General features: G+C 41.8%; 1 protein-coding gene across 1 annotated transcript; it reads left to right on the plus strand.

Annotated features, from left to right (window-relative positions):
- Positions 1 to 2,951: 2,951 nt before the first annotated feature.
- Positions 2,952 to 16,153, plus strand: LOC136441549 (uncharacterized). The gene is made up of 5 exons (XM_066437896.1): positions 2,952 to 3,085; positions 11,551 to 11,768; positions 12,045 to 12,276; positions 12,385 to 13,859; positions 14,351 to 16,153. Exons 2-5 carry the CDS (start codon positions 11,559 to 11,561, stop codon positions 14,579 to 14,581), a joined length of 2,148 nt encoding a protein of 715 aa, XP_066293993.1. The 5' UTR covers positions 2,952 to 3,085; positions 11,551 to 11,558; the 3' UTR covers positions 14,582 to 16,153.
- Positions 16,154 to 16,740: the final 587 nt, after the last annotated feature.

The following is a 16,740-nucleotide window of genomic DNA, read 5'->3' on the forward strand; positions in this document are numbered from 1 at the left end:
CCTGGACCAAACACATCTCCAACATTGCTAGAGCGGGTCAGAGGCTTGGAACTTTGAGGCGAGTTGCCCACAAGCTCAACGCCAAAGGAAGAGCGACAATGTACAGGGCTCAGCATCATGGAATATGCATCACTATGCTGGATGAGTGCCCCTTCCACCTCACTAAGGCTCCTGGACTCCATCCAGAGAAAAGCACTCCGCATCATCGGTGCCGAATGACCAACAGGCCAGACTCGCACTTCACTTCACCCCAGACGTCAAGTGGCCGCTACAGCCTTACTTTACAAGATGTACACCAACCTGAGTGCCCACCAAACCTGAAGAAGTTGCTACCCGTCCACACGGCCAGGCGTACAACACGCTCCAGCCTAGCTATGCCAAGACACGCACTCACCGAACCTGTCTCCAGAACTCATACAGCAGGCAGGACATTCATACATGCAGCAATCAGCACCCGGAATGCGCCCCCGGACAGTGTGGTTCCCGAAACGTGTGTGAATGGGGACTTGTGCCCATCGCTAGCGCGCTATCTCTTAAAAAAGCAAGAAAAGTTGGCAGCTGTGAACCACTGATTGGTCACTGAATGCTATATTGAGTTTCTATCTTAGCATTCATGATAGTGAATATTGTTCACAGCAGCATGTTATGGAAAAAAGACCCTTTTCCACTGCAGAGGAGGAGGATGGAATTTCAATGAATGAATAGGGATTCAACCATGTCGTCCTCTGATTACATGACAAGCTCATTTAGTTCAATGAACTCGAAGCATTCATGTATTAAGAGTTCTCCACCTAGTATTCTTTTTGATTTGATTTGATTTTATTTCCCTATGAGTTATCATCTTTATCAAATTTGGACAAAAACGCCCCGTTATTCCTGAACTGACCGCTAGGGGGCCCAAACTTATGTCACTTATTTCCGAGCACGAGAGCTATCTAACGCTCAAAAATCGAGACCATAGCATGTCCTCAGCACGACATATCGAAAGCAGAATTTCCGCTGCAGTACCTAGAGAAGCCGCTAGGGGGTCCAAAATCTAATCATTTCCGATTTTTGTCACACCATATCATTGCACAAAATGTGAAACTAATCCATCCTGCCGTTCTCGGGTTATCTTGTTGACCAACAGACACAGTTGTTCAAAGTATGAATGTCTCATCTTAGCGAAGAAGGCTATTGTAGCATCTGCTCATAAGTTATGTTCATGACACCCTGATTTGCATGATTTATATCTTCAACTTTGCTACTTACTTTACTTTGGTCGAGCTCCCGCTCGAACTAAGCTTGAAAGCGCTCTCCACTTCACCCTGTCTTCCATCCGGGGTTTTGTTCACTTCTGTAAGGTCTGCAAATGTCAACTAAGTCTGTCGAGTCGGACAGCAGCAAATATTCCCTTTCCACCGGATAGATTCAACCTGTAATTAACTAATGATATTCAACCTTCTTGAATTGAATTTTCTGGATAACGATGCTTGACTGATAAGCGATAGCCCAGTCATGAAAGGGAAAGTCGGATGACTAACCACGGAGCAAGCGAAAGGCATTGAGCCAGCGGTCACTACGGTGGATGGTGCTCAGGCTAAATTGGCCACTGATGGTAAAACAAATCCGAACTGATACCAAAACGGAAGAAGCGTCTAAAAAAAGTGCTTCAAAAGATTTGAAAACCCTTATTACCTCCGGTGAGGAGGGTCACCTCCTGGAGGCGTATTATAAATAGAGTTGTGCGCACGTTCGCAGCTACAACTCACGATCCCTTGGCAATGTTGGCTGCATTGTCGTCTGCTAGGATGTGTGAGATGATGCACGTTGTCTTTTTTTTTAACACCGTAACAGCTTTTATCGGCAATGTGATATTTTAAAAGGCACCCCTATCTTGACGGGCTTGTCGAACAGGCCATGATCTGGTAAGGCTTTTGTGGGTGTGCGCTAGTAGGGTTTCTCTCAAGCAGATATTGGGTAATGTGTTGTTTGAATTTCTTTAAAAAAATACTTGTTTACCAGCTGGCGCAAGTCTGGCTCAAATTACGTAGGGAGCCGGAAGCCGGAGCCTGATATCTGCGGGACTCCAAGCAGATATCAGGCTCCGGCTTCCTACACTGCCTGTAAACTGAGAAAAGGCCCAATACACAAGCATTTTCCAAGCACACTTTTCTGACTCAGCGGAGTCAATTTTGGACTGTGTAAACAGAAATTTAGGGTACTCAAGTCCCCTTTTCACAGACTCGACTTGACAACCTCGAGACCATGCTCAGGTCAGGGGTCAGATGAAAATCAGTGAAATCAAGTTGGAGCAAATTTTGACATTTGTTTCTTTTTACTCTTTATGCCATGAATTTTGTGCACTCTGTGGTGCAGGTTGGTCATGATTCAAAGCGAGACAATACTGCTGTCGTCACACCACCGGCGCAGCTGGGCATTCCAAGTCGGCGCGGCCCTGTGTGTAAACATGACGCACATGAGTCGGACTTCGGCTGAGTCTAATCCAAATGTGCTTGGAAATGCATGTGTAAACTGGGCCTAAGAGGTCTCGATTGATATCATATCACATATGCGGATAAATATATAATTTGCATAATTGATTAGCTTCTTCCAAATTCTGCAATAACTAAATTGCCATCATTTACTACTCCGGAATTGTAGCCTCCTTGGTGGGACATATCACAGTGATCAAGGAGGTCTATATAACCTCATTGCAGTAATCAAGCGACACAAGGCCGAATTACCGTTATCGCGGACTAATACCAGGAAGTTACCCGACGGCCAACATTCCAGTCCGCGCGGAGCGATAGCAAGACCACATAGCTCCATATAATATATAACATGGTAACAAGATTGTTCGGTATATATCTTTTTAGATGTCTACAGATATATAGTAGAACTTCAAATGCAGCTTTTGTATGTCTTTTAGGTAGCTTGCACCAATTACTGTTAACGTTTATTCGTCTTTGATTTACTGAATTTCACACGGGTTTGGGGCCTCAGTAAGATAGCAACGACACGGGACGCCATCTTGTGTTTTTCGGCGGACTCCAGATAAGGGAACATCTCCTGACCATATCCTTGGAATTTTGCACGTTAAAAGGTAAAGTTGCTGTAATGTTGTGGTTCATAGTGCCGTAAGTTGTGTAATTTTCGCTTGGAAATGGTGGTAGCGACACCGAACACCGCAGCAGAACGGGAGATTTGCATATGTGAAAACCTCCAAATGTGGGATGCTCTGACGGGTACCAAACGCTCTGTTGTAGCAAGAACCCGACGTTATTTTTGATCTTACAGTTCGCATCCTTTCAAGATGTGTCCAGAAATGTTCAATAAGTCCTACTGGAAGAAGTCACTTCAGGAGGATATTTTTTAATGCTATGTAACGTTAGTACACGAAGAAACTCTTCTTTGTTGCAAGGAGGTTTGTTGGTAGCGCCGTTTGCAAGGAGGCGCAAATAATACACCTTTGCAATAATGATATTTGGAGGATATTTAACGTCGTCTTGAGTATTGTAGAGGAGAAAGACAAAGGGGAAGTAAAGCTGGGAAAATTCTGGCCATTTTAAGGCAGCAGAACATGTATGTATGAACAGTTGGGAAAAGACAACGCTTATGATAAAAGTAGTATATGTGACACCCCCACCCCCCGCCTTGCCATTTTGGACCATGACCTCATGCGGAGGTCAAATGCACTGCAGCTGGCTCAAATGAAAGGCGCAACGGAAACCTTAATTTGATCAATCACATCTCCGTCATCACTGATTTCATGGATGGTCACCCATAGAAGGGAACTTTCGGTACTTTTGATTTGTGAAGCTATCACATAGTCAGCTCTGGTGTTTGACCTTTGAATGTACATGAAGGATCATGACATATCAGTTTAGTACTTAACTTAAGTATATACCAAGGTATACCATGATTACTTTATTGGATATTGCAGTGTGGCCACAATTTTTACTTCGGGAAGGAGGGTGACCTCCTGATGGAGTATTAAAAATGATGTTGTTTGCACGTTCGAAGCTATAACTCACGATCCCGTTGTCGCATTGATGTGTAACTTGGCATATCGTCTGCTAGGTTGCATGTGATGATGGCAACATGATGCAAATTGTATTTTTTATTTAACTGCTTTTATCGTCAATGTAATACCTAAAAAGCACTCCTATCTTGGAACAGACCATTAGTTCTGTAACGTTTTGTGAGTGGGCGCTGGGAGGTTTGCTACTACTAAGGCCACAGCAAGTAAATGTTATGGATGATATCAGCGCGCACATTGATTTTTCGCCTGAAAAAACTATTTTTTTTCAACATACCGAATATGTCGCAAACTACTGTCAGTTCTATTGAAGAAACGTTCTAGATGCCATAAAAAGGCATTTGCACATTTAAGAATGGTGAAAACTCTTTGTTAAAAATTATTACCTTCGCCGAGAAGGTTATGCAGAGGGCAGCGTTTGTATGTATGTGTGTAATGTACAGCATAACTCGAGAAGGCTTGGATGGATTGTCTTGATATTTGGTAGGTGGGTAGGTCTTGATGAGACTTAGAAATGATTAGATTTTGGGTCCCCTAGCGGCTTGTTAAGGTACTGCAGCGGAACTTCCTGTTTTGATATCTCGTGTTCTGGACATGCTATGGAACTGATTTTTAAATGGTAGATAGTTCTTTGGACGGAGAGTAAGTGGTATGGGTTTGGGCCCCCTAGCGACTTTTTTGGTTCCACAACCTCATACCTTCGCCAAATTATTTTAACCATTGTGACTGACGTATTAGGAGTGTTTCTCATCAACTATAAATCATACGCCTTTTTATTACCAGTTGATTGTCTTAAAATATGACATGTCCAAAGTATGAGCTTAGCAAAGTATGAACTTAACAAAGAAGGTTATGCTAATATTGATCATTAATTATGCAAATGAGGCCCATATTAGCATAATTTGATTCAACGATGTTCACATTCACATAACTTCCCGATGCCACAAAAAAAAGTATTAGATGCATGAAATTTCCGTCATTTACCAGTATGGAATTACAGTATAGTAGTTTCTCATTTAAGCGTGCAAATTAGGCCCACATTTGCATATTTTCTATCTTCAACATTCCTCTCTTCCTCATTCACAATTTGAATAGTCATATCATGGCACATAGCAGATTTTTAAAGTTGCCTCATTAATTATGCAAATTAGAATCTGATTTGCATAATTATCGGCGAATCATTCTAAGCATCACACAAGCTATCTACATACCAAAAATCATGACCATCCATCAAGGCCATCTTGAGTTATAGTATTTTCTCATTAATTATGCAAATGAGGTCTTCATTTGCATAGTTCATATCAATTAATATTTCCCTCTTCCTCACTTACATATGTCACATGTTTCATAGTCCTATCATGGAATTTGGCGGATGTATAAACTTTTTCCTCATTAATTATGCAAATTAGATACTGATTTGCATAAAAAGTATCTAATCATGTTCATCATCACTCAAGCTATCTACTTACCAAAAATCATTGCCATCCATCAAGCCCTTCTTGAGTTATTCCCTTTCAAAGTCAGATGCAAAACCTGCTCCTGCAGTTCCAAATGTGTATGCAAGCTGTAATAAGATTGCTCCTCGTCACCAACTTACAAGAAGACACAGTGCAGCCCTCATGCCAAACTAAGTTGTAATATAGTCTGTAATTGCTGTGCCATTATTATCAACAACGTGTAATCCGAGTGAACAAATTCGATAACACGATCAGATGAAGTAACTAATGTCATGCAGTTTGAGTAGACCATTGTGTAACTGTCTGTATGTTGAAGACAGAATAAAAAGACGGGTGATTTCTAAGGCACAGCAATTCAGACAGCCAGGACAGCAATAGAGGAGAGCTACTAGTAGAGAACTTCAGCTGAGGAAAAGTGAGCAGAGCCAGCAACGTGTACATGTAGTCACCGTCAGTCTGCCTCATGACTCAAGAGACTCCTGTGCCCAGTGTACGGAAACCTTGTCTCTGCCGTCTTGCTAAACAGACCCGGATCTAAATTCATAATTTGATTATTTTAATGTTGACATCAGTGTTAGTTATTGTTTTATTAAAAACAGGGATAAAAGACTTCTTATAATACCGTGTTTTATCGCTTCAACTCTTCTTACATGCTTTATGGTATTCAAGTTTGAAAATGTGTGTCTTGGTTTGTTTTTTTGCCTGCCTTCTTTTTTTTCGTCCGCGCGCCCTAAATTTGGAGTCTGCAGAGGATGTCATCCATAAAATTTACTTGCTGTGGCCTAAGCAGATATTGATATAGCAGCTTGAAATCAACTGATGTCTGGTTCCTTGCCCCAATTAACAACTTACTCCATGTACTATGATGTAGATGTCAGGCTGCCTGTATCTGAGATAGAAGACCTACTAGTAATTTGCTTAATTGATAAGGAAAGACTATAATTCCGTAGTGGTGAATGATGGGATTTTCATTCTTGCGGCATTTGGAAGTCAACATAGATACTTGACATCTTACTACTGTATCATAGTGTATGGGTCTCGGTCTTCGCAATCCTTTTGATTGATTTTTCTGAAATATGGCAACACAATAGAAAAAGACAAAAACAAACACCTTAGTCACACTGCAAACACCATGATAACTTCACAGAGATTGTGTCCTACAGACTCTTGTTTGAATTAGAAATAATGTACAATGACTCAATCTATTGATGTAGAAGTTGACACGATTTTGTACAGTACCATTAACTTCAAGTATGTCTTCAACTGTTATTCAAAATAGGACAGATAAGATATGCATGTAGAATAGACATATCTATAAGCATGGTTACAGAAAGCAGGTACAGTCAGACCTGCCCAAGGCGACCACTCGGTGGACCAAGCAAAAGTGGTCACCTTGGACAGGTGGTTGCTTTGAAGAAGATCGACTCACAACATGTTTCCTGGTCGAGGTGTTAATAATACAGTACATGGATGGAAAATGATGTGATTTTAGACAGCATTACCACCACCAGGTTCAATTCTCATTGACACAAGGATCCTACAAAAATCATATTTTCTGTTATCGTTGTAATTGTTTGTGAACCGTTACACCATGTACAGATTTTCGTCATAATTTTGACTACAAAACAATGTCTACCTCGATGATCTCTGAGCGCCCTCCCGCATTCACACGTCAGGTTAATTATAGTACACACGCTCACACACATAACATCTAACTTTAGGCCTAGGAAAAATCCATAGAAAAAAAATTGTTGACCCCAGCCTTTTTTCTGGCGCCGGCCGGATAAAAGGGGCAAAAAGTTTTCGCTCTGACAACTGAAGGATGAAAACGGAAGGTTGTGATACCGCCACGCCGCGCCACATGTTCGAGCTCACGACTGCATCTAAAGGTAAGAGTGCAGCAGAATGCACAGAGTCGGCGATCACAAGCAAGCAGCGCCCAATAAAGGTTTGTGAGATTCATGGAAATAAAAAGAAAATAAGAATCTTAATTTTCATCAATAACAAGACTCCAAGAGTATTCTAAATGTTCATTATAACACTTAAGTGTTGTGTTTTAGCAACAAGGTTTTATAGCAAGGAGTTTGCTAAAAATACAATGGACATTTTGAAGACTTTTTGATGTCATTCACTACGTAATCGCTTTCAAAATTCTGAGTTATAACCGCGTACCGAACCAGAAGCTGGGGGTAAACTATAAGATTAGGAACATCGATATTAGAGTATTCACAAACCTTTGCATTTACAATGTTTATAGTGTGAACTTGGTCCAAGTCATGTATTTTCTACTTGGAACCTCAGAGGCAAGCAACCAAGGGAAAATTTTGAGAAAATTAAGCAAAACCTTAACTTTCTTTCTTTTTGTCTTTTCAGCTTGATCATGTTCATTAACACTAATAGATTTAATGATTTTCCTGGCCTTACACAATCCACTGGTATTTTCAACTTGCAAAATTGCAAGTCGCTAAATTGGATTTCGAGCCCATATATAATAGTACTATACAATTGATAAAATGATAACACATATTATGACTACACAGTTCACAATTGCAAGACCTAGTTGTAGTAGTGGTCGACTGTGTTCTGCTGCTGCAGAACATCCTGCAGCCACAATCAGTCTAGCCGCAAAGACCTAGTAGTGGCCACAATTTTTAATGCTGCCCTCCCTCCACCTCTGCCACAAAACGCACTTGGGTGGGGCTATCCTTTTAAATCGGTGTCCCTGCATACCTTTAATTCATCGTTTGGCAAATCTTTTTATTGCTCGGGTTATGCGCATCCACTACATTGGGGACGGTTTTCAGGCAGCCGCACTGGCCCAATGCTGCGGCAGCTATTGTTCACTGTCAAATATAATGGCGTCAGTGCCTTCCCGTCCAGGACCTGTTAAGTGAAATATTTTGCACCGACTGTTACGTAAAAAAATCGACAGCAAATATCAAAATAGGTTTATGGAAGTATTAGAATTACTCTGTCGAGTATGGGGGGGGGGGAGAAAGAGTAGAAACAGACATACATGTACATTGTACAAGTACAAGGTTATACACACGTTGGACTGCGACTGCCAGCCCGGAAACACCCACAGCGGATGGGTGGAAACTACAGTTTAGTTCCTGGGGTGGAGGGAGGGCAGCGTTAAAAATTGCAGCCAGTACTACTAGTACTTGGAAACCTTTGCTTGGAGAATAGGCTGAATGGGGGTCTGCATGCAAATCTCACGAGGCATTCAGAAAGATTAGTGACAGTGTTATCTTTTCAACTTCCTTGGCGAGGCAGCTGCCTATTAAACTAGCTCAAAACTTTTCAATGGCAGTTAGGTCAAACACTTAAGCTGACTTGTCAGTGAACAGTGAGGTCCCATGGCATAGATATAAGCCCATAGGCAGGGGGAGTTCAGGGGTCTCCCAGATCCATCAAAAGTATCTTGATTTATAGGTGCAAAGACACAGACCAAGACAGAAACAAGTTGTCAAAGTTGGAAAGTCTTATCTTGGAAAAGAAGGAAATTGTAGCATTTGCTAATAAATTATTTAAATTAGGCATTAATTTGCATGTTTCACATCTAATAATGTTAAACTTTACTTGACTTCCAAATGCCGCAAGAATGAAATTCCCATCATTCACCCCTACAGAATTATAGTATTTTCTTATCGATTATGCAAATTAGATCTTCATATGCATAAGTGATATCTATTGATATTCCTCTCTATCTCAGATACAGGCAGTGGAGGAAGCTGCAACATAACATCTGCTTGGAGTCATTAATTGGAACCAGGAAGCAGACAATAGCTTCTATACAAATGACGACACATCACCCAATATCTGCTTAGCACAAAACCTCCCAGTGCACATCCACAATACGTTATAGAATTAATGGTCTGTTCCAAGATAAGGGTGCGTTTAGAATATTACATTAATGATAGTGGGGTCATGTGGCGTAACGGCGGGATTTTCGACTCATGATCAGAACCAAGGGGTTCCGGGTTCAAATGCTGCCATCGATCTTGTGCCTTTGGGAAAAAAGGCACTTAACACGATTTTCCCCACTCCACCCAAGTGTAACAAGTTTGGCAACATAAAAAAGATGTTGCCATGGCGACGGTGGTCTCCGTCAACGTTTTCGTTTTTAGCCCACATGCACATAAGGACCTCGCATAAATCATATCAGTCGATCACCTTCTCTACCAAAATAACACAAGTTGTCCAATGTATGAAAATCTTGTTTTCACAAAAAAAGATATCGTACCATTTCCTCATAAATTATGTAAATGAGGCCCTCTATGCAAGATTTGTGTCTAATAGTGGCCACATTTACTTAACTTCCAAATGGTGCAAAAATGAAATCCCCATCATTTACCACTATGGTTTTATAGTATTTTGTCATTGATTATGCAAATTAAGTATCAATTTGCATAATTGATATCTATCGATATTCATCCCTTTCTCAGTTACATATGTCATGTGTTTGAGAGTCCTATAATAGAATTCAGCTGTCCTCATTAATCATGCAAATCAGATATTGATTTGCATAATTGGCATATGATCATGTAAATCATCACTTAAACTATCTACACACCAAACATTATGATGATCCGTCATCCCCTTCTTGCGTTATTCTCTTTCAAAGTTTGAGTCAAAATCAGTTCCTGCAGTTTAAAAAAAGCCGCTAGGGGGTCCAAATCTACAGGACATATTTTCCTAACAAAGAGCTATCCACCACTTAAAAATCATGACTATATCATGTTCAGAAGACGAGATTTGAAAAGTGAAAGTTCCGCTGCAGTACCATAGAAAGTCGCTAGGGGGCCCAAAATCCAACCATCACAAGGTCTCCCACAGACCTACCTACCTACAAAATATGAAGACAATATATCCAGGCATTCTTGAGTTATCGTCCCATGGACTTTCACATTCCTGTACAATTCCTAGAATTCTTGCAATCTGCACACAATATAGTAAAAATTTGGCTCGCCCCTGAGGCGTCGCCAAAAATCGGGTACATTATGTGTGTGGGTCACGACATCAGCAATAGCTGCCTGTGTCCCACGTGCATTGCACTGTTGCAATTCCAATATATCCGAATCCAAAAGCAGTTATGTGTAAAAAGACATTGTGCATCATTACGCGCAACGTAGCAGACGATATGCCAAGTTACAAACCAATGCGACAACGGGATCGGGAGTTCTAGCTGCAAACGTGAAAACAGCTCCGTTTCTAATACTCCTTCAGGAGGTCACCACCCGCCTGATATAACATAATATACATGTACTAGTGATGCATTAAAACAAGTGCTTTAAAAAAAAGTTGGCATTTCGGCCATTGGTGATTGGTAAACCTCTTTTGATGTAAATGTTTTGAGGTTGCCATTGATGGGTTTTGAATTCTAACTGCAATAGGAACTGTTCATGGAATGGAAATATACTGATTCAAAGTGATCCTGTGTTCCAACCTACATGTATGTCACCATAACGTTGTGGAAGACACGTTGATGAAGGTTAGACATCCAGGTAATAAGATACGCCAAAAATAGTTACTCAAGCAACTGGATAAAATTTTCACAGTTTTCACAATTTTATCCAGTTGCTTGAGTAACTACATGTATTTTTGGCGTCGTGGAAGACATATTCACAATTGCAGATAACCGAAAACACTATGCTGTAGAATTGAATGATTTACGTCCATTTCAAAGGTTAAGGTAAAGGAAACAGACATGATGAAGGGAATTTCTGGCACTGATGACACTAAAATAGGTCCTGACTATTTTCAACCATTATAGATACTATTCAATGAACACATGTACAGATTTTTGTAGACACTCTTCTGTTAGTGAACATTGAACCACATACATTTGTACAAATCATACTTCCACTTTTTAATTCCTGCCACCAGGTAATCAAGTCAAATTCTGTCCGTGATGCCAAAGTAAATACAGCAGCGAGTTCAGAACCTTGCACCGCGTATCAAAAAGGACTTTTTGGGAAGGAAACAGTGCATAATTATGATTACATAGTACAATTGCAAGTTATGGTGGTGTTTGCCTTATGATCTGACAGATACTGTTCTGCCCTGTAGACGTGAAGATGACTACAGGTGCCACCCACATCTATGAGTACCTGAGTCTCCCTGAAAGTTTACTTCAACAGCTGGACCAACAGCGCAAAGATGGTTCCTTGTGTGACATCACCCTGAAGGCATCCAGTGGGAACAGTACCTGGACGGCCCACAAATGTGTGCTGTCTGCCTTTTCTGGTTACTTCAAGTCACTCCTCGTCACTAACGAGGCATCAGAGGTACATGATGTTTATGAGAAGCTCAGTTACATATCTTTGTTTCTTCTATCAATGAGGGAAGGTTTTTTGTGATGTGTTTTTGGATGTTTGGAATAGTTGTAGTCCGAGTAGACAGTAATGATATACATGTACTAGAATCATCATCAAATTACAATAATCTAGGATAAGTGCAACAGCATCTCAAAAAAGTCTTGAAATTTCTGGAATGTACCTGTTGCATTTGCCAATGTGTCAAAGAAACTGCTGAACACTGTCTCCTACAATTCACCTGACTAGGTACAACTGGACCCTGTGACGGAGAAAGGCTTCAATGCCCTTTTGGACTACATGTATACAGCCAAGTTGGTGCTGACCAAGGAAACAGCCCAGGACATCTTGGTAGCAGCAGGATTTCTGGAGATTGTCAATGTGCTGTCTGACTGTTCAACCTACCTGAGTGGACCAGAGGAGCAGCCTGTGGCCAACCAACCAAACACTTCTGGCCAAAAGGAAGCTACAGAACCAGGAGGTAGGCACCCCGGGATTAGAATGATATCATTCTGTTACACTGAGTGTTTGTTTTAAGTACAGAGCATTCCTGTCCCAGTGTTCAGATGTTGAACTTTCTTTTCTGTAGAATCTGCCCCACCAACCCAGCCACAGCCAGTCAAGCGGGGTCGAGGCAGGCCGAAGGGCTCGAAGGGACGACCCAAACAGTCTGCTGTATTGTCTGATGAAGATGATGAGGTGGACCTGGGCAAGCTTGTTCTCCAGGGGGATGGACCCTACACCTGCGACATCTGCCAGGCTCAGTTCACACGCAGGTCCAAGATCCTGGCACACAGAAGGCGACATGTGGTGGAGAAGCTCTTCACATGTGACATCTGTGATGAGACCTTCTCAAAGAAAGGTCCTTACCTGAGCCACAGGAGGACGCACAGAGGGGAAGAGTCCTACAGCTGCAAGGATTGTGAGGCCGTATTTGAAGATCGAGCAGGCTTGAAGAAACATCGCAAGCAACATGGGGGAGGAGACAACACTTTCCCATGTGAAGAGTGTGGCAACAGCTTCAGTTCGAAAGATGCTCTCATACAACACAAGCGCAGACACACAGGGGAAAAGCCTTTCTCTTGTAATGAGTGTGATGCCAAGTTTGCTCAGAAAGCATCTCTGATTCGTCACAGACGTCGACATACCGGTGAGCGACCGTTTGCTTGTGATATGTGTGACAAGAAGTTTACAGAGAAGAACAACATGCTGAATCATCGACGCATCCACACAGGGGAGAAGCCATTCAAGTGCTACGTGTGTGGTGTAAGTTTTCGCCAATTGTCCACTCTGATTGGTCACAGAAGGCAGCACACCAACAAGGGAGAGAAACCATTCCAGTGCGATGTTTGCAATGCTCGCTTCACTCAGAAGAGTAACCTGATTTCCCACCAGAGAGTGAAGCACACTGGGGAGGCTCGTTTCTCCTGCACCCTGTGCACCGCCCAGTTCAACAACAGGTTCCACTATACAGGACACATGAGAACACACACAGGGGAACGGCCGTACCCCTGCGATGTGTGTAATGCCAGGTTCGCTCTGAAAGCCAACCTACAGCGCCATCAAAGCTTGCACCTGAAGGAGAAGACCACACCCAGTGGTACAGTAGAACAAACAATTAGTCAGGCCCAGCCTGTCCAGGTGCAGCTACAGCTGCCACAGGGTGTATCAGCGGCAAGCCACATTCAGGCACTGGTGTCCCAGAGTGGGGAGACTATTCCTATCAGAGTAGCTGCTGTTTCTCAACCCTCTCAGATCCAAGAAATCCCACACAGTACTGCTCAGGCTGTTCAGATCAGAGAGATCACCCTAGAGCTCCCCCAGGGCATTCAGCTACAAAATGCACACGTACAGACGGAGCTGCAGGAACATGGGCAGGAGGCAGTACAGCTCACCCAGACAAATGTCATCCAGCCAACTGTCATGGAGGTGACCCAGGCAGGGGTCATGGAAGTCACCCAATCAGAGGTCATGGAGGTGACCCAGGCAGGGGTCATGGAGGTGACACAGGCCGGGATGGAAGTAGACCCACAACAGGAGGGTCAGAGGTCAGAACATCAGCAGGTAATTACACATCATGGCACGATTGTCTTAACAGTGTACAGACTAGAGCTGTCATTTCTGTACCATGTACACATATGTACATTTACAGTATGTAGGACAAATTATTATTTCTCTAACTGTACCAGGGTTTGCAGCAACACATCCTAGATAGTTATCTATTCTACTTTGAAAACTCTATGTTAACTATGGTTGGGTTTGACTTCTTTTTTGAAGGCAGTGGAAAATGAAGTGACCCATGTTTTGAAAAGTAGATTGGTTGATTTTGGTAGAAAGATGGATTTTTGTTGGTCATCAAAATGGTGAAAGCTGGGAGGATTTATGCAAGCTGTTAATCATATTTAAAACCTTTACTAACCCAATTATCATACCCTCATGTGGCCCAAATTTTGTTTGTCTTCGTTATATTTAGCCAGCTGGTTGATATACATTTGGTCACAAACATTGTACATCATTGAGCAGACATGTACAGTGTAAATGTCTGTTTTGTGCAGCTGACCACACGGACTATCCACATCTTGCCTGATGGAAGTCAACAGGAGATCCACCTGGGAGCAGACAGGACGGAGCAGGTGGTGCAGCTGTCCTCACAGGAGGAGGTGCACATCGTGGAGATCCCCACCACCCAGGGGGACATGGCCATACAGGGCGAGGAGACCCCCACACAGGTCATGAGTGATGCTGTACAGTTAGAAGTGCTGGCTGCAGTCAGCCAGATCAACTAGATATCCCATAGTGCACTTCAGATGGCCGCAGGCTTGGGACCAATGAAAGTGTTTGTTGTTCTTGCCTTGTGCAGAGGCAGATGTTCTCCGGCTGTTGTACATTTTCAACATGAACTGTTTTTGAACATTAATTGGGACTGTTGCTTTTGAATTAGTTTCATTTTAGAATTAGAATGATTGATTTAACAGTAATTTTTGACTTGCAACTGAAGGCCATACTTTGTCATTTCAGACACCAATTCATGAATTCAGATCAATACATTGTCTTTCAAAGGGTTGAATGTTCCATGTACATGTTGTCTTTAATACAAGAACAATGAGCAGAGTTTGACACAATACTGGTGAATGTTGTAAACAACTACTCTCCAAGCAGAGGAGGGGTTCTGGCTGGTTTTTAACGTGTTTTAAGCGTTTTTGTCGGGCTTTCTACTTTGTCATTTTTTTTGTCTCTTCAAACCCCACCTCTGCCAGGGATCGCACCGATCAATGCCTAATAAACCCAACCACTTCAACACATTACAAGCGTTTCACAAGTAAGTGCGAATCGTGCCCGTCCGTAATACATATTTATTTCATATGTCTCGTTCATGCATCGTTGTATTTTCTCGATTTTCTTGTGAGGTATCCAATGGAAATTTACGTTATGATGCTATCAATGATCATGCCGGCGTGAGATCGTGGACATCAGCCTGAATAGGGCAGTCAGCGGGGGACAGGCGCAACATGGTGAATGCGGCTCTACCCTTGCCAGATGTGTGATAATCCAGCGCAGTAATAGTTACCACTAATGATAATCTAATGGTTCTCGGGGAGGAGCACTGCCACCTTTCTTCAATGAAAGTAAATAAATTTGCCCCGCTCAGTGCTGCCAGAGGTGGGGTTTGAAGAGACAAAAAAATGACAAAGTAGAGAGCCCGACAAAAACGCCTAAAAACATGTTAAAAATCAGCCAGAACACCTCCTCTGCTTGGAGAGTAGTAAATAACATCTGTAGGGGTACAACCAAACTAAAAGCTTGTAATTTACATTGTAAAGAAAGAGTACTGTGCAAAAATGTTGAAATAGCAGAGTCAGGAACAGAAGTCTTACAGATTGACAAAGAACAGCCAGTGCTAGTGAGTGGTTGTTTTAATCAATGTACACAATGTAATGAGTGAATTTTTGTGCATTCTGCTTTACACATATTTGATCAATATGCTTTCCAGTATAGCTGAAAGTGGTTTTTCTTTTGTATTGAATTCTTAGGCTGTACAATACCACCATCCTGTTGTTTTCATTGTCTGGCATAGAGTATCCTCCCCTGTGATACAAGTCAGTCCTGACTGCAGAAAGCATTGTGGAGTAATGGATTAGATGTACATGTAAGCAGTAGTAAACAAATCTCCAAAGATCACACATGTTCATTTATTAGGTAGAAGTATTTGTAAAGAAATGTCTGCCTAGATATGGTGAAAGATGGTTTTTGTTACCAAAAGGTCAAGTCTGTATATGTTTGCTCCTGTTTTTCTTACATTGATTGTAAAATTGCTGTTTTGTAGTTCATTAAAAGCACCTCTGTTCCTCATAAAACTACATGCCTGTGCCTCCAACAGTCAATCACCTTGGTTTATACATAGAGTTGCATAATCATGACTGTGGAATAAGAGTGCTGTAGAAAGAAAAAGGATAAGATTTATCTAACCATGTGTGTGATATGTGATTATGTGGTTATTTTCATCTCTGAACTCAGTTTCCTTTTTTCAGCTGCCAGGGTGGAGTAAGGTCTGATAGTGGAGCCAGTGGAATGTACAGTGGTCATCAGGGTATACACAGGCTAGTCTTTAAACGGTTTCCTACATTAATTTCTCTTCAATTTAAAATGAGAGGGATGAAACTTGGCCCAGCTGGGTATTATGATACAACTAGAGCTCTGTGACTTTATACCTTTGCCAAATGATTTTTACCTTTATGACTGACATATTACGAGTGTTTTTCATTATTTATACAAGTAAGGCCCTCATTTGCATAAATCATATCAGTTTTTCATCTTCCCCACCCAAATAACATAAGTTGTCCAAAGTATGACAGTCTTATCTTAACGAAGAAGGCTATTCTAGCATTTTATCAATTATGGGAATGACATCCTCATTAGCATAATCTATATTCAACAATGTTCACAT

This window comes from Branchiostoma lanceolatum, chromosome 9 (genome assembly GCF_035083965.1).
Source record: "Branchiostoma lanceolatum isolate klBraLanc5 chromosome 9, klBraLanc5.hap2, whole genome shotgun sequence".
Taxonomy (NCBI): Eukaryota; Metazoa; Chordata; class Leptocardii; order Amphioxiformes; family Branchiostomatidae; genus Branchiostoma; species Branchiostoma lanceolatum.

Coding starts and splice junctions, on each gene's coding strand:
- LOC136441549 (XM_066437896.1), top strand. CDS start 11,559: ATGACTACAGGTGCCACCCACATCTATGAGTACCTGAGTCTCCCTGAA. Junction 11,769..12,044: donor TCACTAACGAGGCATCAGAG/GTACATGATGTT, acceptor TCACCTGACTAG/GTACAACTGGACCCTGTGAC. Junction 12,277..12,384: donor GGAAGCTACAGAACCAGGAG/GTAGGCACCCCG, acceptor TCTTTTCTGTAG/AATCTGCCCCACCAACCCAG.